Genomic DNA, 22,811 nt, shown 5'->3' with positions numbered 1-22,811 from the left:
CATGCCTTCTCCCGCTGCAGCCGCGGGCGCTGCTGGGAAACGTAGTCGGGGTGCTTTCCCCAACACTCTTTCTTTCTTTCTTCCTTTTCTTCCTTTCTCTTTCTCTCTCTTGTTCTTCCTTCCATCCTTCTTTTTCTTTCTTTCTTTCCTTCTTTCCCTCTTTCTTGTTCTTCCTTCCTGCCTGCCTGCCTGCCTGCCTGCCTAACTACCTTCTCTTTCTCTCTCTTGTTCTTTCTTTTCTTCCTTTCTCTCTTCCTTTCTCTCTCTTGTTCTTTTTTTTTTTTTGTTTACATTTATACCCCGCCCTTCTCCGAAGACTCAGGGCGGCTTACAGTGTATAAGGCAATAGTCTCATTCTATTTGTATATTTTTACAGTCAACTTATTGCCCCCCCAACAATCTGGGTCCTCATTTTACCTACCTTATAAAGGATGGAAGGCTGAGTCAACCTTGGGCCGGGCTCGAACCTGCAGTAATTGCAGGCTACTGTGTTCTTAATAAGCCTTAATAACAGGCTTTACCAGCGTGAGCTAAACCGGCCCTTCTTCCTTCCTTCCTTCCTTCTTTCTTTCTTTCTCTCTTGTTCTGCCTGCCTGCCTATGTACCTACCTTCTCTCTGTTGTTCTTTCTTTTCTTCCTTTCTCTCTTTCTTTCTCTCTCTTGTTCTTCCTTCTTTTTTTCTCTGTCTCTCTCTCTTTCTTTCTTTCTTTCTGTCTTGTTCTTCCTGCCTGCCTGCCTGCCTGCCTACCTACCTTCTTTCTCTCTCTCTCTCTCTCTTGTTCTTTCTTTTCTTTCTTTCTCTCTTTCTTTCTCTCTCTTGTTCTTCCTTCCTTCTTTCTTTCTGTCTCTTTCTCTCTTTCTTGTTCTTCCTTCCTACCTACCTACCTGTTAAGTTCTGGAAGTAACGAGGCTGGAGACCAGGGTAGTGACAACAGCTCTTTAATATAGGGTGAACCCAGCAACAGGCTGGGCGAAAACCCTCTCCTTTTATATAGTTCTGTTGGAGGTTTTGACCAATCAGCAACGTGCTGATTTCCCGCTCAAATATTTAAAGGTACAGCATTAATACATAACACTCCTCCCCTCCCAGAAAACACTTTGCCTCTATTTACATAAATATTTACATGTTATTTTTCGACGTAGTCACGCAAATAACCTGGGCGTCTCCTAGTCCTTTCTGACCTGCGCGGTTCAGTTCTGGGTGGTGTTTTGAGCTGGTCGGAGGGGCTGTTTTCCTCCAGCACTTTCTCTGGGCCAACGGGCTCCGGATTATTGGCCGACTTTTTCTTGGCCATCGGGCCTTGGATTACTTTTCAATTTCCTGCCGCTTCCTCGGGAACCTGATGGCGTCGCTGGAACTCAGGGACCTCAGCTAAGTCTTGCGCCTCCCGGTCATTGTTGGCTGTGGAATCAAATTGGTATTGATCATGATATGTTTCATTTGGTTCAGTTTGGTCGGTTATTCGCTTTCCTTAACTGATCTATGTGGCGCCCACACTCTGTTGTCGGGTAGTTCTACCACGATGATTTTGGGCCAGTTACTTTAATTATTTGTCCTGTGAGCCAACTAGGGCCGCCCCATAGTTCCGGGCCCACACCTGGTCGCCTATGCTCATTTCCTGGTCTTTTCTAATTTTCCTTGTAACCCTCTGGTGTGTAATGGGGATTCAAACGGTCCAGTGGGCACCGGAGTTTCCGGCCCCATTAGCAATTCGGCTGGGCTTTTCCCGTGGCCGTGCTTGGGGTTCTGTGCTGGATTGCTAGGAAAAGTCTATTTTGTTTGCCAGTCACCTGGCTTTAGCCTGACACGCCTCCTTAGCGCCCGGACGGAACGCTCTGCAAGGCCATTCGACGCAGGGTGGAAAGGCGCAGAGAGGGCATGTCGGATGCCTTCCTCTGCCAGGTATTCTTCAAACTGGGCTGCCGTGAATTGGGGCTCATTGTCGGACACCAGAGTGTCCGCAACCCGTGAGTTGCGAATAGGTGGCGAGGGTTGCGATTACTGCTTGGCCGTGGTGGATTTCATGAGTATGATCTCCAACCATTTGAAAATGCATCCACAACCACTAGGAATGTTTGGCGTGAAAGGGCCAGCAAAATCAATGTGGATTCTTGACCAGGCCCTTGGGGCTTTTCCCATTCTCTGACTGGGGCTGTTGGGGGTAGAGGTCTGGACTCTTGGCAAGCCTGACATTTCCCTACCCTCTCAGCAATCTCTGCCCATGAGTGGCCACCATACATAGCTTCTAGCTAACCCCTTCATCCTTACGATCCCTGGGTGACCTCGTGGAGGAGGTCCAATACCTTTCCCTTAACTTTTCAGGAATTATTACACGATCACCCCATAACAGGCACCCCTTGAGCCGAGAGCTCATCTCGCTTTTTAACAAATTTTGAACCTCGCCCGCAGCGGCCACCCTCTCTGTACCCAACCGAGTACAGTCCTTAACACAATGTCCCGTATGATGCCCGAGCCACTTCCTTAGATGTGACTGGGCCAGAGTCCAACGAGTCAATAAGTAGGATGGGTGTCCCGGAGTGGGGTCTTCGGTCGCCCAGGTAATGGGCATCGACTTAATGCGCCTGCATGCCCCACTTCTTTTCCTGGTCGATGCTGCAGCTTGTACGAATAAGCGGCTAAGAATATAGTCCATCGGGTCAAGCGGCGAAAGTGCCACAGGCGTGGGCGGTCGCCAGCCAGTATTCCTAGTAGCGGTCTGTGGTCAGTCACGATTTCAAAATTCCGCCCAAAGACATACTCGTGGAATTTTTTGACCCCTGATACAATGGCTAGTGCTTCTTTGTCTAATTGGCTGTAGTTCCTCTCTGGGGAGGACATCGTTCTAGAGTAGAACGCTATAGGGGCTTCTGTGCCGTTTGAAGTCTATGGCTGAGTACAGCCCCACCCCATAAGGGAGGCATCGCAAACCAGCACTAGGGGTAATGAGTCGTGATATTGGATGAGCAGGCTATCACTTGAGAGCAGGTTCTTTACTGCTTCAAAAGCCCTATTTTCTGACTTTCCCAAGACCAAACAGTATTTTTCCTAAGAGCCTATGCAGCGGTTCCATAGCAGTTGCTTTGTTCTTTAAAAGACCGCGTAAAATTAACCAATCCCAGGAATGCCTGCAGCTCTGCTTTGTTTTTGGGCGCTGGAGCCTTCCTAATTGCCTTAACCTTGCTCTCAGTAGGGTGAATTCTTTCTTGTCTATCCGTAGCCCAAGAAATCGACGGATTCGACCCCTATCTGGCATTTGTTTGTCTTGACTTTTAATCCGCTGTCCGGAAAATGCTCAAGACCTTTCTTAACCGCTCCCCAATTCCTCCATGTTTTCCCTGAAATTAGGACATCATCAAGTAGGAACTACCCTGGGAGCCCCTGCAGTAGTCGTTCCATCAGGTTTTGGAACAGCCCTGGTGCCACACTGACCCCAAATTGCAATCGGTGCACTTGAAGGCCCCCTGTGCGCACAATCGCTTGGGCTTGGCTGTGCGGGCGCCTACTGGCAGTTGTTGGTAGGCTTGGGCCAAGTCTAACTTTGCAAAGACTTGCCCTTGCCCCAAAGAGTGCAATAAGTGTTGCACCACGGAACCGGGTAAGCGCTTTTCTGTAAGGCTTTGTTAAGCCGCCTTGTAGTCAGCGCAAATTCTAATTGACCCGTCCGGTTTTATGGGTGACGACATGCCTCCCACTTTGCGTGGTCGACTGGCACCAAGATCCCCTGATTAATGAGCTTATCCAGCTCCTTATCAATTTTTGGTTTTAGGGCAAAGGGGACTCTCCTCGCCTTAAGCCTAATGGGGGCTATCTGGGGGTCTAAGTTGAAGGAAATAGGGGTCCCCTTGTACTTGCCCAGGCAGTCCTTGAAGACATCTTCGAACTCGTTAAAGAGAATGTCTTTCAGGTTACAGTCACTTTGGTAGATGCCAGTCACTCCCATGCCCAGGGCACGAAACCAGTCTAGTCCCAACAGACTGGGCAGAGTTCCTTCGACGATCGTGATGGGCAGGGTCTTTTATGTGGACCATACTCGACTCGGACGGAGGTGGTCCTCGAACAGGGATGCGATTCCCTGGTAGTCGTGCACTCGTAGTCGCTTGTGCTTGCAGGTGGCGCCGCGACGGACGGCAGCGACTTCGCCAGAGTGTCCCAGGACATGATGGTGATCGCTGATCCCGTGTCCACTTCAAGCCTGCACCGACTCTCGATCTTGGGCTTTGTGAAAATCTTCTTTTCCACTTTGGTTGAGGCGGCCTATAGTCACCGATGGACTCGCCTCCATCTGTCACGTTCTCCGAATTCAAACCGCTGCACGTATTTGACGGCGTCGGCCGAAATGGTTCTTCAGCAAAGTCTGCAGAGTCGGCCACGATACCGATTGTATCGGCGTTGGCTCTGCCAGGGCTTCCGCAATCTCGATGACCTCCGGCCCACAATGGCTTAAGAAGTAAGCCCGTTTGCGGTTATCGGGAATCCCCTGTAGTTCGTTGGCTTCTAGAAAGCTTTCGAAACGGGTCATATACGTTCCCCATTTCTCCTTGACCGGGTTGTACGGTGCGGGTGGCGTGTTTGCCATTTCCGCGTTTCTGCCCTGAGTTTGCTGGGTTCGGAATTATCGTGCTTCAGCTCGGTTCTGGTTCTCCTTAGCCTCGATATCCCATCCTCGTCGCCAATGTTAAGTTCGGGAAGTAACGAGGCTGGAGACCAGGGTAGTGACAACAGCTCTTTAATATAGGGTGAACCCAGCAACAGGCTGGGCGAAAACCCTCTCCTTTTATACAGTTCTGTTGGAGGTTTTGACCAATCAGCAACGTGCTGATTTCCCGCTCAAATATTTAAAGGTACAGCATTAATACATAACACTACCTACCTTCTTTCTCTCTCTCTTGTTCTTTCTTTTCTTTCTTTCTTTCTCTCTCTTGTTCTTCCTTCTTTCTTTCTTTTTCTCTCTCTTTCTTTCTCCCTTTCTTGTTCTTCCCTCCATCCATCTTTCTTTCTTTCTTTCTTTCTTTCTTTCTTTCTTTCTTTCTTTCTTTCTTTCTTATGTTATTACTATTTATTAAATTTTAATGCCGCCCATCTCCACTGCAAGGTGAAGGCCATTTCTGACTCCTAGCACATGAGACGTCAATAGACACATAGAAATCAACCTTATTTACACACAATTAGAGACAAGAGACAATAAAAAAATCAAGAAGGAAACAAAAATAAAAGATTAGAACACTTCCTCTCCAGCAGCCAAGACCTAGATAAGCAGGGATTGACCCCAATCAAGCAGAAAACAATACCCTAATGAAGGAATTACTAAGGAGATATTTATCAAGCAGGAAAGAAAAGCAGAATCAAAGAAGGACTAAGAAGAGGAACCATCACGCGAAGAAACAATTAAGCACACAAAAAAAGCATAATAAAGGAACTACTAAGTAGAAAACACTACCAGCACTGACAGGGCAAACTACTGTATATAAATAGAGGAAGAACCACTCCTAGCACTGATGATGTTGCTTGGTTGGGTCATGAAATGTCTGCAAGAAAGCAACAAGCTCAGAAGGCAGCAAGGACCACACAATTATTCCTCCTCCTCCTCCTTGAAGTCCCCACTGCCTTCTAGCACTGATGATGTTCTCTAGTTGGGTCATGAAATGTCTGCAAGAAAACAGCCCAGCTCAGAAGGCACCAAGGACCCCACAGTCCAACTCTGAGCTACAAATACACATAATCCTCAATTTGCAACAGTTTGTTTAGTGACCATTCAACGTTACAACGGCCCTGAAAAATGTGACTTGTGACTGTTTTTCACAGTTACAATTGTGGGAAGCCCTGTCGTGTCCCACTCCTCCGCTGACGGCCGGGTCAGGGAAATCCGAATCAGGCTTGCCTCTGCAGCTCTGCCAAAGTCCTAGCAAAGTCCTCAAGGCAGGCAGGAGACCAGAAAGTGACTTCAGCAAGATATGTTTAGACTTTGCCTGACTCAGAGAATGCCAGAAAGCAGGTCCTTTATATAGGCCATGGGGTGTGGCTCCATGACTCAGCACTTATCCAGGCCTGCCCTCCTTCCTTCTGACGCGCGCCTATCAATTTCCTGAGCGAGGTCACCCACTCGGCAGCTGTTGGTAATTGACCTCCCTCAGGCTCACATGCTGTGGGGGAGGGGGAGGGGTCTAGTTACTCCGTTTGCCTGGGCATGGAGCCAGGGCTGGGGCCGGGAGGTGCTTCCTCCTGTCTGGGCATGGAGCCAGGGCTGGGGCTGGGAGGCATACTAGGACATTCCTCAGCGTTCGGAAGCAGATAAGAAGGCCCCGGCTGCGGTGAGAGTGGGCAAGACACAACAAGCCCCTCCCCTCCAGAGAAGAAATGGAGAAAAATCTTAAAGACAGAAAGGAACCCCAGACTTCCTGCCGTAAGAAAACTGGTCTTTAGGAATGGAGATTTGGCATCCATTCAGAAAAACTGGGCCAATCCATTCATAAACAAAATGCCTTCAGCCGCAACTCCCACAGAAAGCTGCAGCTGATAGGATTAAAAAGTAGAAAAACAAAGACTCCTAAAATCTACATTCTCCACCCAGCTCCAAGAACGGGGCATGACCTCCCAGTCACAATGCTCAAAGTACATTTCACAGCTAACAGGCATCTCAATCCCAAAGCCCCAAAGAATGTATAAAAGCCCATCTATCATCACCCCATAATCACTTGCAGGGTGGAGTCTGGGCAGCTGAATGGAGCTAGCAGAGTGTTTACTGGCCGGATGCTCATCCTGTCGCTGATGAGGAGTTTTGTTGAGCAGATATATTCTCATTGTGCCCAGAGAGAGAAATATCTGCCTGTACCTAGGATCAAACTCACAGCCCCCTGGCTGTGAGTCGAGAGCTCCACCTCTAGGCCACCACACCACCCTATCTCAACCCCACCCCAGAAACATGCTGAAGTTTCTGGAAAACCAAATAAAAGGAGACCTTTCCTTGCAGCCAGCCTCCCTTTTATTTCCAGTGTCTTTCTCTCGACTTGGAACGGACGGGACCAGATTTTTAATCCAACATCCCTGTGGCCACGTGATCAAAACGCAGTGCTTGGCAACTGACTCATATTTATGACGGTTGCATTGTCCTGAAGTCTGGCTTAAATTTTGCTGTATTTTTAAATTTATATTATATATTTCTAAATTTTATATGAATTTTAATGGGTTCTTAGAATTTTAAATGTTTTAAAGTTTTCGGCCAATTGTATAATAAGTTTTTAATTTTGTTTTAATTGTATATTGTATTGTTTGGGTTTTATTTTGGCTGTACACCGCCCTGAGTCCTTCGGGAGAAGGGCGGTATAGAAATCTAATAAATAATAATAATAAAAATAATAATAAAGTCATGGGATCCCCTTTTGCGACCGTCTAGACAAGCAAAGCGTTCCAGAAAAAAACCCCAACTCCAAGTAAAAACTCTGAAGCAAGCATCTTGCAAAGTTCTGTTTACTAGAATAGGTAAACCGGCACATCTGGGAAAACCTGAATCTTTCCCTCGGTAAATCAAACCCCCCCAAAACCATCCCTTCACTCCTCAGTCAATCGCACGCTCCAATCGCCAACCATCCCATCTCGAGACAGCACTCCGGCCACTCCTTCTCCAGATGCAGGATCGGCCTGACCTTGACCGACAGGAAGAACGCTATTATATCTAAAGACAAACACTCTACTAAAATCCCTCCTTTTACTTTCCCACACATGAGAAGGTGGCAGCACAGAAACTTCCAGCCTAGGATGGCTTCCAAAACTGACACAAAGGCGATGGGAGAACCAGTGGAATAATTGTGTGACTAACTTAACAACAGTGGCAAGAAAGCTCATAAAAGGAAGCAGAATTCACTTAACAAATGTCTCACTTTGCGGCGGAAATTTTGGGCTGAGTTGTGGCTATAAGTAGAGCCCCCCCCCGTGCCCCGCCCTCGTATTCCTTTAAAATCCAAATACTAATCGTGCATTCAGGTTCCATCGATCGCTAGAAAGCTTAGAAAACTAAAAGCTTTCAAAAGCCTTTCATTGCACACACCTTTGATTGAAAAGGCATGTTTGATGTCGAGGATGGGAGTTGTAGATCAAGGCACCTGGAGGGGTGCCAGGTTAAAGCTCGCCTCTTTTCTTCCCCACCTATCCGATGACTTGAATGCATTTGAAGAGCAGCTGGAGAATTAAGTTGGCACGAATTGCCCCTATAGCTGCATACTTATTTTTCCAGGCTAGTCTTTGTCTGATCATTGCTTATTTAACAGAGCCGTCCGTCAGTGTTTCACCTGCCCGCTCAGGTAACACACTGCCCGACTCCTTGCTGTTGTCCTGTCTTTCCGGCAACTGCTTCTTTGTCCTGTTTTTCAGCGTAATTTTAAACCGAAATTGTGATCAAAGGACATCCAGATCTCCTGGCAACCAGAATACAGGAAAGAATAACAGAATAAGAGAGTTGGAAGGGACCTTGGAGGTCTTCTAGTCCAACCCGCTGCTCAAGCAGATGGAAATATTGCACATAATCGACAAAATAACAGAAGAGTTATTAAAGTCTTCCAAGACTTTGGAGGTCTTCTAGTCGAACCCCCCCAAACCCTGGTTGTCCAATCCCTTCTTAAAAACCTCCAGTGACTGGACAGCTTTTTAAAGAAAATACTATCGTTAAAATACTAAAAAAATACTTTAAAAAATACTATAGTTAAAATACTAAAAAAATTTTTTTAAAGAATAAAACTACTAAATGCTATGTCTTGTTTGTCTTTCTTTCTTTTTTTTTTTCATTGTTGTAGGTAAGCAATAAAAGGAGTAAGTGAATGATTGAATTGCCCTAGAAAAATCCTCTCCTTTTTCATATCTTGAGGCTGCATTGAAACTCATAACCCAATCGGAAATTTCTGAGAACTCTAGGAGTGGAATGGTCTGATATATAATGGATTGGAAGAAATGTATTTTCTTTGTTTCTGGAAGGGGAGTCGAGGTTTTAAGGAGTGACTATGGATTATGATTTGTGTCATATTTTAATTTTTGTTGTTAGTTTTATACCCTGTATTCGGTTCTGGGAAGTCCCGGGGGGGTGGGGGGAGGGAGGGGGAGGGGGGATGAGGGTAGAAAATGGATTGATGGTCAATGTACAAAGATGATCGAAGATGTATAATTAATGTAAGATCGGAGCTGCCTGGCTACCACTTCAGAATGATGGGAAAGAAGGAAGTAGAAGAGGGCCGTGGTAGCTCAGGCTGGTAAGAAGCCTGTTATTAGAACACAGCAGCCTGCAATTACTGCAGGTTCAAGCCCGGCCCAAGGTTGACTCAGCCTTCCATCCTTTATAAGGTAGGTAAAATGAGGACCCAGATTGTTGGGGGGGCAATAAGTTGACTTTGTAAAAATATACAAATAGAATGAGACTATTGCCTTATACACTGTAAGCCGCCCTGAGTCTTCGGAGAAGGGCAGGATATAAATGTAAATTTAAAAAAAAAAGAGAGAGAGAAGGAGGTTGGAAAGAAAAGAGGAGGAAGAGGAAAGGAAGGAAGAGGGATAGAAGAGGGAGAAGAAAGGAGTAGGGAGGAAGGAGGAGAGGATGTAGATAAGAGAGGGGGAGGATGGTTGTGGAAAGCAGAAGAAGGTAGAGAAGGGAACAATGAAACTCATAAACTCATAAACTCAGTTTTTTAATTGCGAAAAAAAAATGAAATGAGGAACGCCCGTTCCGATGTCAGCCACCCCTCCTGGCTTCATACTGGGAATGACCGTTATCATTAAATCAGAACTGAGTTTCAATTCTAGTTGGCGATCTTTGAAGGCCATGTTGGGATCCAACTTGGAGGCCACTGCCTTGAGCCCCATATTCCTTGGTCCTTCCTTTATTACCTGTGTGCTCACCTAGCAACTCTGCCCTGTGGTTTCCAGGGTGACCCACACCTGCCTTCAAAATGTGGTAGCACCATAAGCTTTTGAGGCAGTTGGCTGGACTCAGCTGAAGAAGAACAGATCTTCTCCTAGCAGAAAAGTAAGCGTTGGTCTCGTCACTTCTGGCCAAACTCTCTTGGTCTTCTTTTGAAGAAGCAGACCTTGCTTGACCAATTTCAGGCTTATTTGAAAGGAAGGGGTGAGATTTGGAGTCTCGTGCAGACAGACCTCAGCTGCATTAACAGGGTATAGAATCAACATCACACGAAGTGTTAGCACCACTTTATAATGCCTTGGTAACACCACGCTTGGAATATTGCATCCAATTTTGATTGCCACAATATAACACAGGTGTTGAGACTCTGGAAAGAGTGCAGAGAAGAGCAACAAAGATGATGAGGGGACTGGAGGCTAAAACATACAAAGAACGGTTGCGGGAACTGGGTAGTGAAAAGTAGGACCAGAGGGGACATGATAGCAATCTTCCGATATTTCAGGGGCTGCCCCAAAGAAGAGGGAGTCAAGCTATTATCCAAAGCAGGACAAGAAGCAACGGATGGAAACTACACAAGGAAAGAAGCAGACTAGAACTAAGGAGAAATTTCCTAACAGCGATAGGTAGATAGACAGACAGGCAGATGATAGATAAGTGGATGGGAGATAGATAGATAGATAGATAGATAGATAGATAGATAGATAGATAGATAGATAGATAGATAGATAGATAGATAGATAGATAGATAGAAAGATAGATCAGTGGCGAAATCTAAACTGGTTTGCTACCGGTTCGCTGGCCATGTATGCATGTTGCGCGCCAAGCGTACGCTATGCACACGCATGCACACCAAACACATGCTGCATGTTTAAAACCTACCGGTTCGGGTGAACCGGTGTCATGTCCCACTCCTCCGCTGACGGCCGGGTCAGGGAAATCCGAATCAGGCGTGCCTCTGCAGCTCTGCCAAAGTCCTAGCAAAGTCCTCAAGGCAGGCAGGAGACCAGAAAGTGACTTCAGCAAGATAAGTTCGACTTTGCCTGACTCAGAGAATGCCAGAAAGCAGGTCCTTTATATAGGCCATGGGGTGTGGCTCCATGACTCAGCACTCATTAAGGCCTGCCTCTCCCTTCCTTCTGTTGCCTCCGCCTATCCAGTCTTCTGATGCGAGGGTCACTCCAGTCTGCAGCTGTTGGAAATAAACTTTCCTCAGGCTCACATGCTGTGGAGGAGGGGGAGGGGTCTAGCTGCTCCGTTTGCCTGGGCATGGAGCCAGGGCTGGGGCCGGGAGGTGCTCCTTCTTCTGCAGTTTGTCTGGGCATGGAGCCAGGACTGGGGCTGGGAGGCATACATTCCTCCGTGTTCGGGAGCAGATAAGAAGGCCCCGGCTGCTCTGAGGGCGGGCAAGACACAACAACCGATAATTAGCTACCAGTTCAGGCGAACCAATAGTTTAAAGAAGCTACAATCCAACGAGCAGGTGGGCAGGATTTCCTGCTTTCTAGTGAAGCTAAACTGCGTGGCACAGCTGATTTTCCCCCCCCCTCGCTGTTCTACTTACCTACCCAAGCCTCCTTTTGGCACATGTTGCGGGTGCGCACATTTTTACCGAAGCTAAACCGCGCGGCACAGCTGCTCATCAGATTGTAGATTTTTTAAACTACCGGTTCACCTGAACTGATAGTTTTTATCACCACCAGTTCGCCCGAACTGGAGTGAACCGGTAGCATTTCACCCCTGAGATAGATAGATAAATAGATGATAGATGATAGATGGATAGAGTGGTGCAGTGGCCTAGAGGTGGAGCTCTCGCCTCACAATCAGGAGGCTGTGAGTTCGAGCCTAGGTAGAGGCAGATATTTCTCTCTCTGGGTAAAAATGAGAATGTATCTGCTGAACAAAACTCCGCATTGGCGACAGGAAGGGCATCCAGCCAGTAAACATTCAGCTCCATTCAACTGCCCCGACTCCACCCCAATACAAGGGATTACGAGGTCATTAAAAACAAAAAAATGATGGATGGATAGACAGATAGAGATGGATAGATGGACAGACAGACAGATAGATTTAACAACTCAGATTTGTGTGTGTGTGTGTGCATACATATGTATCCACATATACCAGGGGTAGTCAACCTGGTCCCTACCGCCCACTAATGGGCGTTCCAGCTTTCATGGTTGGCGGTAGGGGTTTTGTCCGATACTGAAGCACTTTCCTTTTTTTTTAATTTAATTGACTTTTTAAAAAAAATTCATAGCATTATTTAAAAACATTTTCATTAGGTTTTCATAAAATTCCCCGTGACAATTTAAATTTCTGAAAATATACTATTTGTATCGCCCGCGCATAAGTTTAGTTCACGTTACGTAAGTGAAACTAAATGGCGCTTTAGTGCGACCGCAAACAAAAGAGCCTCGTCCCAGAATAGCTTGCGCATCTCCCCCCACACCGCCCAGTTGTAACAGACAAGCAGAGCTGGTAGCCAGCGCCCCCCAAAACCCAATCCACGATGTGCGAGAGGCATGCGCAGACGACGATACATGATGCATTACTGTGGAACCGGTGGGCAGTTAGAAAATTTTACTACTAACAGAGATACAAAAATGGGCGGTAGGTATAAAAAGGTTGACTACCCCTGCACATATATATATATATTCCTTATCTATCCCACTCCATGGCATTTGGAACCCTCCCCTTGATGGAACTGCCATTCCTTCATCCTCAGCCAGCACCGTCTTTGACCCCACTGGTTGTGGATGATGGGAGTTGCAACCCAGCCCGATCTGGGGAGAGCAGGTTAGAGAAGCCTGGATTGAGCTATTGTGACGGATCTCCAGATCTCCTTCAACCACCGGGGTCTTTGTCTCCACGGTAGAATGGATTTGTGCAGCTTCCTTGGTGATGACGATGACCTCCTGAAGGGGTTGGTCCCTTTCCGGTGGGAAGATCCAGACCTGTCCCCCAACAGCCTGGAGCTTAGCCAGGAGGATTCGCAAGAGGACGTCCCAGGGGACAACGGCGGGCCTCTCCTCCGATGCCTCAAGAGGATCTACCGAAAAACCAAGAAGGAGAAAACAAGACGGCGGAAAAATCTGAACTCTGGTAAACGGTGGGGCAGACCGAAGGGGCGGGGCAGAGCAAGATTGGGTCGGAGGGCCTCCCTGGTCAGCCCCCTTCTTCCTGCTGGAATTAGAAATTACAGGTAGTCCTCGACTTACGACACAACGGAGCCCAACATTTCCATTGCTAAGAGAGAGTCGTTAAGTTTGCCTTATACATTGTAAGCCGCCCTGAGTCTTCGGAGAAGGGCGGGGTATAAATGTAAACCAAAAAAAAAAAAAAAAGTGAATGTTGCCCCGTTTTACGGCACCTTTCTTGCCAGAAGCGAATCTCTGCAGTCATTAAGTGAGTCACACAGCCGTGAAGTGAATCTGGCTTCCCCGTTGACTTTGCTTGTCAGAAGGTCGCAAAAAGGGGATCGCGTGCGACCGTCATAAATGTGAACCAGTGGCCAAACGTCCCGAATTTTGATCCCCACGGGACCATGGGGGACGCTACGACGGTCGTAAGTGTGAAAAACGGTCGCTCTTTCCAGTGCTGTCATAACTTCGAACAGTCACTAAATGAAAGGTTGTAAGTCGAGGACTAGTAAGTCCTGTCTAATAAAACATTACATGGAGCTATGATTATTTGTTTTGGTGCCACAAAAGTGTCCACCATCTTTCCACGGAGTTGGTGACATCACGTTCCTAACGACAGGGTTGGCCAAAGACTTGAAATAATAACCCATATGTCCCATTTCTTCAGTTGGTTGTGGACCTCAAGAACCTTGGAGAAGGTTCTCCCACGTCTACAGTTCCCACTCCTGAGCTTCTGAGATTTCTCTTCTGGGACATTCTTTGGTTCTCCTGGTGAGGTGGGGTCTTCTCTCCCGTTGGGGTAAGGCGGGGGTCTGCAAACTTGGCTCCTTTAAGACCTGTGGACTTCAACTCCCAGAGTCCCTCAGCCAGCTTTGCTCTAGGGCAGGGGTCTCCAACCTTGGTCCCTTTAAGACCTGTGGACTTCAACTCCCAGAGTTCCTCAGCCAGCTTTGCTCTAGGGCAGGGCTCTCCAACCTTGGTCCCTTTAAGACTTGTGGACTTCAACTCCCAGAGTTCCTCAGCCAGCTTTGCTCTAGGGCAGGAGTCTCCAACCTTGGTCCCTTTAAGACTTGTGGACTTCAACTCCCAGAGTCCCTCAGCCAGCTCTGCTCTAGGACAGGGGTCTCCAACCTTGGTCCCTTTAAGACTTGTGGACTTCAACTCCCAGAGTTCCTCAGCCAGCTTTGCTCTAGGGCAGGGGTCTCCAACCTTGGTCCCTTTAAGACTTGTGGACTTCAACTCCCAGAGTTCCTCAGCCAGCTTTGCTCTAGGGCAGGGGTCTCCAACCTTGGTCCCTTTAAGACTTGTGGACTTCAACTCCCAGAGTTCCTCAGCCAGCTTTGCTCTAGGGCAGGGCTCTCCAACCTTGGTCCCTTTAAGACTTGTGGACTTCAACTCCCAGAGTTCCTCAGCCAGCTTTGCTCTAGGGCAGGAGTCTCCAACCTTGGTCCCTTTAAGACTTGTGGACTTCAACTCCCAGAGTTCCTCAGCCAGCTTTGCTCTAGGGCAGGAGTCTCCAACCTTGGTCCCTTTAAGACTTGTGGACTTCAACTCCCAGAGTCCTCAGCCAGCTCTGTTTAGGGCAGGGTCTCCAACCTTGGTCCTTTAAGATTAGGATTTCAACTCCCAGAGTTCCTCAGCCAGCTTTGCTGGCTGAGGGACTCTGGGAGTTGAAGTCCAAAAGTCTTAAAGGAGCCAAGTTTGCAGACCCCTAGGGTAAGGAATTCATTGACTCTTTCTCTCCTCCTACTTCTCCACTGTAGGATTAGTCCCTGACCTCTCAGCCATGGCTACGATTTGGGAAGAAAATGATGGTCCTCAGTCAGCTCAGGAACCAGAGCTCTTCCTGTCCTCCTGGAGAAGCAGCATTGAGTATTTCAATAGCAAAAAAGAGGTATTGTTGTGACCCGGGCCCAAGTTGGTAGTATTAAATGCAATCAGTTCAAAAACAAACAGACTTTATTAGAATAGTTGAGAATTAACTCATTCTCAGCATAGTCCAAACCAGAGGTGAGTTTCAGCAGGTTCTGACCAGTTCTGGAGAACCGGTAGCGGAAATTTTGAGTAGTTCGGAGAACCGGTAGTAAAAATTCTGATTGGCCCCATTCCCATCTATTCTCTGCCTCCCAAGTCCCAGCTAATTGGGAGGAAATGGGGATTTTGCAGTAACCTTCCCCTGGAGGGGGGTGGGAATGAAGATTTTACAGTATTCTTCCCCTGCCATGCCCACCAAGCCACACCCACTAAGCCACACCCACAGAACCGGTAGTAAAAAAAATTGGAACCCACTACTGATCCAAACTAAATCAAAGCAAATTCTTCGTAACACAATTCTTCAGTCTTATCACCAACCTTGGTCTAATTAGGCCAACTGCCAAAGGCTTTTCTTGGCAAAAGTTCAAGAGCAGAAGTTTATTTATTTTTATTTATTTATTTATTTGTCACAACAGTATATATAAGCATAAGCATGAAATTGAATATATATATTCAATTTCATGCTTATCGTATAATGCTTATTGTATAATTGTATATATAAGCATAAGCATGAAATTGAACTTCATGAAAATAAAGTTGCCGACAAGAAATAAATGCAGCAAGACAAGGAGCAAGGCTATCAACGTTGTTTTCTGACAAAGAGCCCAAACGCCGTTGCTGGTCTTTTAAGACTTATGGGAGGAGCCAATCATCTCCTGGCCTTACTCCTGAGTTGTCCTCTCTGCTTGAGCTGCTCTTGCCTTCTGGCAGCTCTTCTCATGCGTGCACTAGGAACAGGCTCCTCCTGTTCCTCTGCCTCACTACTATCAGCCTCTGGAGTCTCCGGAGTCCGCACCTCACTCCCCGATGGCCCTGGCCCCACCTCTGCCTCCGACGCAGAGCCCTCATCCGGGCCTTTCCCAGCCTCCAGGACTGGCCCATGTTCTTCCTCAGCCTCTGACTCTGTTGCCAGCTCCACAGGCTGCTGGCGGCCCACAACAGGTATGGAGAATGCTCACCTTCTTAGAACATAGAGTTACACAGTTGGAAGAGACTTCAGAGGTCTTCTAGTCCAACCCCCTTCTCGAGCAGGAGACCCTATATCATTGCAATCAAATGGTTGTCCAGTCTCTTTTTGAAGGCCTTCAATGATGGAGCAGCCACAACTGGGAACACCAAAAGAAGAGTAACAAAAATGATTAGGTGTTGGGGGCTAAAACATATGACGGACGGTTGCAGGAATTGGGTATGTCTAGTTTAATGAAAAGAAGGACCAGGGGTGAGATGATAGCGGTCCTCCTCTAAGGGGCTGCCCCTAAAGTCTAAACAGTGTTCCCCCTCTTGCGGATGATTCATTACTGTAGTTTTTCAAGAAGAAACTGGACATCTGTTTGTTCAGAATAGTAGACATGTTGCCATTTGACTGAAATGGTGTAGGGTCTCCTGCTTGACTAAGGAGTTGGACTAGAATAATAATTCCCTCAACACTGTCAGACTATTTACTGAATCTGCACTACTATTAATCTTCTCATCGTTCCCATCGCCAATCTCTTTCCACTTATGACTGTATGACTATAACTTGTTGCTGGCAATCCTTATGATTTATATTGATATATTGACCATCAATTGTGTTGTAAATGTTGTACCTTGATGAACGTATCTTTTCTTTTATGTACACTGAGAGCATATGCACCAAGACAAATTCCTTGTGTGTCCAATCACACTTGGCCAATAAAATTCTATTCTATTCTATTCTATTCTATTCTATTCTAGAAGGCCTCCAAAGTCCCTTCCCCCTCTGTTATTCTGTTCTGTTCTATCTCCTCCTCCTCTTCCTCCTCCCCTCCTCCTCCTCCTCCTCCTCCTCCTCCTCCTCCTCCTCCTCCTCCTCCTCCTCCTCTTCTTCTTCTTCTTCTTCTTCTTCTTCTTCTTCTTCTTCTTCTTCTTCTTCCTCCTCCTCCTCCTCACCATTATTATTTCAATTCTTCTTGGGCCTGCATTTTCTATTATGAGTTTTCCCTCTAAGCCTTAGAGTCTTAGGCAGTGGTTCTCAACCTTTATAGTGCTGCGACCCCTTTAATACAATTCCCCACTATGTGGCGACCCCAACCGTAAAATTATTTTTTTTTAGGCAGCGATCTCAGCGCACCTCAACAGCCGCAGAAGGGTGGGAAAAGCGGCAAACTGGGTTTTTTTTTGAATTTATCGCGCCTGAAGCCGTATTGGCTAGCGATCTGAACTGCTTGCGATTGCCTTGAGGACGGAGGCATTAAAGCGGAGACTCCTCCCCTATTAAGTTTATGGCGCCTGAAGCCAGATTAGGCTAGCGATTGGGAGTGATTGCAGCTGGCTTGAGAGGGAGACATCAGAGCAAAGATTTCTCTCTTTTTTAATTCATCGCGCCTGAAGCCGAATTTGGCTAGCGATTTGAAGAGCCTGCAGCTGGCTTGTGGAGTCAACCATTGGAGCGCGATTCTTCGACTCGCAAGTATACTTCCCATATTTCCGATGGTCTTAGGCGACCCCTGGCAAATCGTCATTCGACCCCCAACGGGGTTGCGACCCACAGGTTGAGAACCGCTGGTCTAAGGGAATACTGAATGGACAGAAAGATACAGTCTGCTCACTTAATTAAAAAATAATAATAATTTTCTCCTTTTAACCAATTCTTTTTTTTTCCCTCTCCCTCTCCTCCCTCCCTCTCCTCCCAAATCCCCTTCCAGGATGATGTGATGAAGAAAAGTTTCTTTAAATTCCTATCCGTCCTCAGCAAGACAATCAACTGGACCCACATGACTGAGTTCTTTCTCGACAATTTTACCTCCGACGTCGTGGGAGCCATCACTGTATGTCTTTGGTCTTTCCACCCTCCTTCCAGGGGTGACTGCAGGGTGTGGTCAAAAAAGTCAAGATGGCATCCGCAGGAGCGCGGGAAGAGCGACATGCATGATAAACGGGAAGAGCTTAGATCCTTCCCTTGGGGGCGCCATCTTGAAGTTTTTGACCTTGTCGTGTAGACACCCCTGTTTCCTTCCATCTCTCATTGATCCAAAGCAATTTCAATAACTCCAATGGGATATTCCCCAAGAGTAAATGCAAGTAGACCTTGACGTGCGACCACAATCGAGCCCAAAATTTCTATTGCTAAGCGAGACGGCTGTTAAGTGAGCTTGGCTCCATTTTGCAAACTTTCTTGACACAGTTAAGCGAATCCCTGCAGTGTCCCACGGTCATTAAGTGAATCTGGCTTTCCTGTTGCTGGTCAGAAGGTTGCAAAAGGGGATCACGTGACCCCGGGACACTGCAACCGTCATAAATGTGAGTCAGCTGCCAAGCATCTGAATTTTGAACACGTGACCACAGGGAATGCTGCAAGGGTCGTTAAGTGTGAAAAATGGCCATAAATCACTTTTCTCAGTGCTGTTCTAACTTTGAGCGGTCACTAAATGAACTGTTGTAAGTTGAGGACGATCTGTATTGCCCAAATTGTATAAAAACATGATCCCGAAATCCAGTGGTGGGATTCAAATAATTTAACAACCGGTTCTCTGCCCTCATGATTTCTTCCAACAATCAGTTTGCCAGACTGTTCAGAAAGTTAACAACCGGTTCTCCCGAAGTGGTGCGAACTGGCTGAATCCCACCACTGCCGAAATCTCACGAAGGGATGAATGTTCACCTTTTCCTAGTCTTTCAGAGATCACTTAAAAAAAATCTGAAATTTCTAATAGTTGCTTTTCACCCTTGCCGGGAACGGATCTCTAAAATTAAGTTGGCTGGGAGACTCATCAAAGGGGAAAATTTTCCTTATAGACCCTTCCTGCGGTTCATGGCTGGCTGGCTGGGGAATTCTTGGAGTTGAAGTCTACCCATCTTCAAGCGGCCAAGGTTTTGAGAAGCACTGTGCTAGATACTTGTCTTGGTGGACTTGCCAAGATCCAGTGTCGGCTGGGTTGGACCTGTTTCAATCTAAGCCTTGACCTCACCAAAAATTATCTGCTCAACCTTGTATCTTCAACTCTTAGCAGAACCTAGAATTACCTGCTCAACCTTGTAGACGCAACTCTTAACAGAACCCAAAATTATCTGCTCAACCTTGTATCTTCAACTCTTAGCAGAACCCAAACGAGCGGAGGTCTTCAATCTTTTGAAGTTCTTCTCAGCGGAGCTGAGATGGTCTGACAGGGGACATGTCTTTCTCGTTGACAGGAGATGGTGAAACAAGAACTTCCAGAGCCCAACATTATCTGTCTTCAAGCGATGAACAGCATCACTGACTTCAGGTACCTTTGCTGCTTCTAGTAGCTGACCTCATGTTGGTGGTCCAGAGCACTCAAGCCATCTGTCTCCAAACTTCTCACTCGCATTCATAAAAATAGTCTAGGTTTAGGTGTTCGGGAAAATGTTGGAATCACGGTAGATGGTCCAAGGTGAAAACAGTTGCTGTCATAGATATTCTGTCTGTATTGATTTCATCTGGAGAACCAGTTTGGTCTAGTGCAGGGGTCTCCAAAGTTGACAACGTTAAGCCTGGAGGACTTCAACTCCGGGCTTAAAGCTTTGCTAGCTGGGGAATTCTGGGAGTTGAGGTCCTCCGGGCTTAACGTTGCCAATAATAATAATAATAATAATAATAATAATAATAATAATAATAATAATAATAATAATAACAACAACAACAACAACAACAACAACAACAACAACAACAACAACAACAACAACAACAACAACAACAATAATAATAATAATAATAATAATAATAATAATAATAATAATAATAATAATAATAATAATATTTTAATTTGTATACCGCCCTTCTCCCGAAGGACTCAGGGCGGTTTACAGCCAAAATAAAGTTGGAGACCCATGGTCTAGTGGTTAGGATGCTGGCTTAGAACCAGGAGACAGTGAGTTCTAGTCCAGTCTTAGGCTCGAAAGCTAGGTAGGTGACTTTGGGCCAGTTCCTCTGTCTTAGCCCAACTCCTTGTTGTTTTGGGCAAAATAGGAGGAAGAAGAATAATTAGGTAAGTTCGCCCCCTTGAGTTATTTTTAAAAATAATGAAGGCAGGAATAAAATGATAAAATAAAATAAAATAATAATAAAAAAAAAATTAAAAAAATAAACTAAAATAAATAATAAAAACAAAATAAAAATTAAATTAAAGTAGAATAAAGTAAAGTAAAATAATAAAAAATGAAATAAAATAAATAATAAAACAAAATTTAAATTTAAAAATAAAAGTAAAATAAAGTAACATAAATAAATAGTAATAAAAACAAAATAAATTACATTAAAATAGAATAAAGTGAAATAAAATAATAAAAATTAAAACAAAACAAAATAAATAATAAAAACAAAAAATAAAAGTAATATAGAATACAGTAAAATAAAAAAATTAAGTTATATTAAAAAATGATAAAAACAGAATAACATTTTAAAAAAATTAAATTAAAATAGAATAAAGTAAAATAGAATAAAATAATCCATTGTTTTTCCTAAGCCAATGCAAAAGGACTTAAGGATGGTGTCTCCCAATTGCTCTAACCCTTGGGCACTATTGTACAAAACACTGAAATTATAAAAATTCCCTTGCTTTGACTTCAAAGCAGGATTGTTAGCTGCAGGTAACCTCGACCAACACTTAAGCAGCTAATAAATTCAAATAAATAAACAAATCACAACAGATTACAGAGTAATGATCTACTTCAAATTGCAGCGCACCCAAAATAGGTCGTAAGTCGAGGACTATCCATCCCCCTTGTGTTGTGTGGCTACAGGAAGAGAACCTCTGAGTCAACAATGGCTGCTGGAGTAATTTAGCAATCCCTTCTGGAAACAGGATGCGGGTTCGAACGAGGACAGCCCAAATATGTTTGCTCTCCTGATTATCATTAAGAAATCCCTAAGCAACAACAGGAGCATGGGAACAGCTGAAAATATGCTGTTCAACATCTTTGTTAAACTTTGCTACACTTAACAAAATATTTTAATTTCTGCCTGTGGTGTATTTCCTTAGTTTAGAAGCCATAAAGAAAATATCAACCTTCTTACAGAGACCCACAATCCTGGTTAGTTCAGCAACTTTCTTCCACTTTAGAACAGGGGTCTCCAAACTTGTGGACTTCAACTCCCAGAATTCCTTAGCCAGCATGGACACCATGGCCGGCTGAGGAATTCTGGGAGTTGAAGTCCACAAGTCTTAAAGTTGCCAGGTTTAGAAACTCTTGTGTAAGATCATCACAGGTTTAATCTGGTTTTGGCCAATTGTGGTGGGAACCCAACTTTGAAAATTGCAATTTAATCCTTCAAAAGTTGGCTGATCCCAGCCCTTGTGACTCATTCCCTTAAACCAGGGGTCTCCAACCTTGGCAACTTTAACCCTGGAGGACTTCAACTCCCAGAATACCCCAGCCAGCAAAGCTGGCTGGGGAATTCTGGGAGTTGAAGTCCACCAGGCTTAAAGTTGCCAATGTTGGGGACCCCTGTGTTGTGTCTGCGCCCCCCGAGCCGGGTCCCCTGTCAGAAAGTGACTTGGAAAGTGAGGGGGAAGGGCCATCAGGACTTACCTCGGGAGCACTGGCTTCCCTGGCTCAACTCCAAGAGCCAGAGGCAGGCCTGGTGGAGGAGATAACGAGGCCTCCATCCCCTGACTCTTTCCCCCCCCCAGGCCACGCCTCCAGACCCAGCTGATGGCAATCAGGCCTGGCTGGACCTAGGTTTTGTAGGCAGGAGAGGCGAGAACAAGAGAAGCAGGGGTGGGGCAGGCCTAGAAAGTGCTAAGTCATGGAGCCACACCCCACAGGATATAAAACCAGGGAGGGCTGCTATGCCTCTTCGTAGCAGGCAAATCAATTGCTTAACCAGAGCTGAAGTACTGTTTGTTCCTGGGTGACTCATCGGCATCAAGGGAGATAACCGAGTCACTTGGCAGACGCTCGCTAGTTTGCTGCCAGAGCTGATAGTGCCGGCTAATTAAGCCATCGCTCGGATGGAGGTGAGGGGGGACAGAACACCCTGTCTTAAACCATGGTTATAGCAAGATGGGTGAACCCAGTTACCATCTCCCTTGCAGAGCGGGGACACGCGGATAACAGTGTCCATGTTACCCACCTGGAACCACGATTTGTGTGACTCTTCTGTTCATGCCATTTCGTGCCGGCTGGGAAGTTCTGGACACCAGAAGTCCATACGTCTTTAAAGCTGCCAAATTTGAAGAACACCTGAGCTATCAAACGACACCATCTCCATTTCTAGACCCAGGTTCTGAACAGACCAGTTAAAAATCTCACCCTGGAGGTTTTGTGTGGTTTTGAGACCCCTTCATTCTTCATCCATTTTTCATTCCAGCTTCTTGTAACTTTGCAAAGTGGCCAACAGTGTGTGTGTTTTGGTGTGTTTTGCATTGTCCCCATCTGATGGCCCTACCGTGTCCAGTGGTGGGATTCAGCCAGTTCGCACCACTTCGGGAGAACCGGTTGTTAACTTTCTGAGCAGTTTGGTGAACTGGTTGTGGGAAGAAATCATTAGGGCAGAGAACCGGTTGTTAAACTATTTGAATCCCACCACTGACCGTGTCCCAAAACAATCAAGACTTCTTTTCATTTCCTTCAGCAAGAAGCACATCATGAAAACCATGGGGTCCTACAAGAAGGGTCTTCTACTCCGGACTTTCTTCAAGAGTGTCTTTTCGTTGTCCCCTATGAAGGCAGGGCAGGAGGAAGAAGGAGTGGACTCTTCTAATGTTCAGTACACAAAGGTACCCTGGTTTTCCCAAATTTGATTACTTGATTACCATCA

The 22,811-nt window shown here is 45.9% G+C and overlaps 1 protein-coding gene across 1 annotated transcript in view; it reads left to right on the top strand.

Annotated features, from left to right (window-relative positions):
* Positions 1 to 9,918: 9,918 nt before the first annotated feature.
* LOC131199358 (maestro heat-like repeat-containing protein family member 7) overlaps positions 9,919 to 22,811 on the top strand; it is a 61,709-nt gene continuing 48,816 nt past the window's right edge. The window contains exons 1-6 of the mRNA XM_058185063.1: positions 9,919 to 10,004; positions 12,775 to 13,001; positions 14,803 to 14,933; positions 17,737 to 17,859; positions 19,223 to 19,296; positions 22,626 to 22,770. Of these exons, the coding sequence (XP_058041046.1) occupies positions 12,776 to 13,001; positions 14,803 to 14,933; positions 17,737 to 17,859; positions 19,223 to 19,296; positions 22,626 to 22,770 (699 nt within the window). The 5' untranslated portion in view covers positions 9,919 to 10,004; position 12,775. The remainder of the gene's footprint in view (positions 10,005 to 12,774; positions 13,002 to 14,802; positions 14,934 to 17,736; positions 17,860 to 19,222; positions 19,297 to 22,625; positions 22,771 to 22,811) is intronic.

The sequence above is a fragment of the Ahaetulla prasina genome, chromosome 5, assembly GCF_028640845.1.
Source record: "Ahaetulla prasina isolate Xishuangbanna chromosome 5, ASM2864084v1, whole genome shotgun sequence".
Classification (NCBI taxonomy): domain Eukaryota; kingdom Metazoa; phylum Chordata; class Lepidosauria; order Squamata; family Colubridae; genus Ahaetulla; species Ahaetulla prasina.
This window is presented reverse-complemented; position numbering and strand designations above follow the sequence as displayed.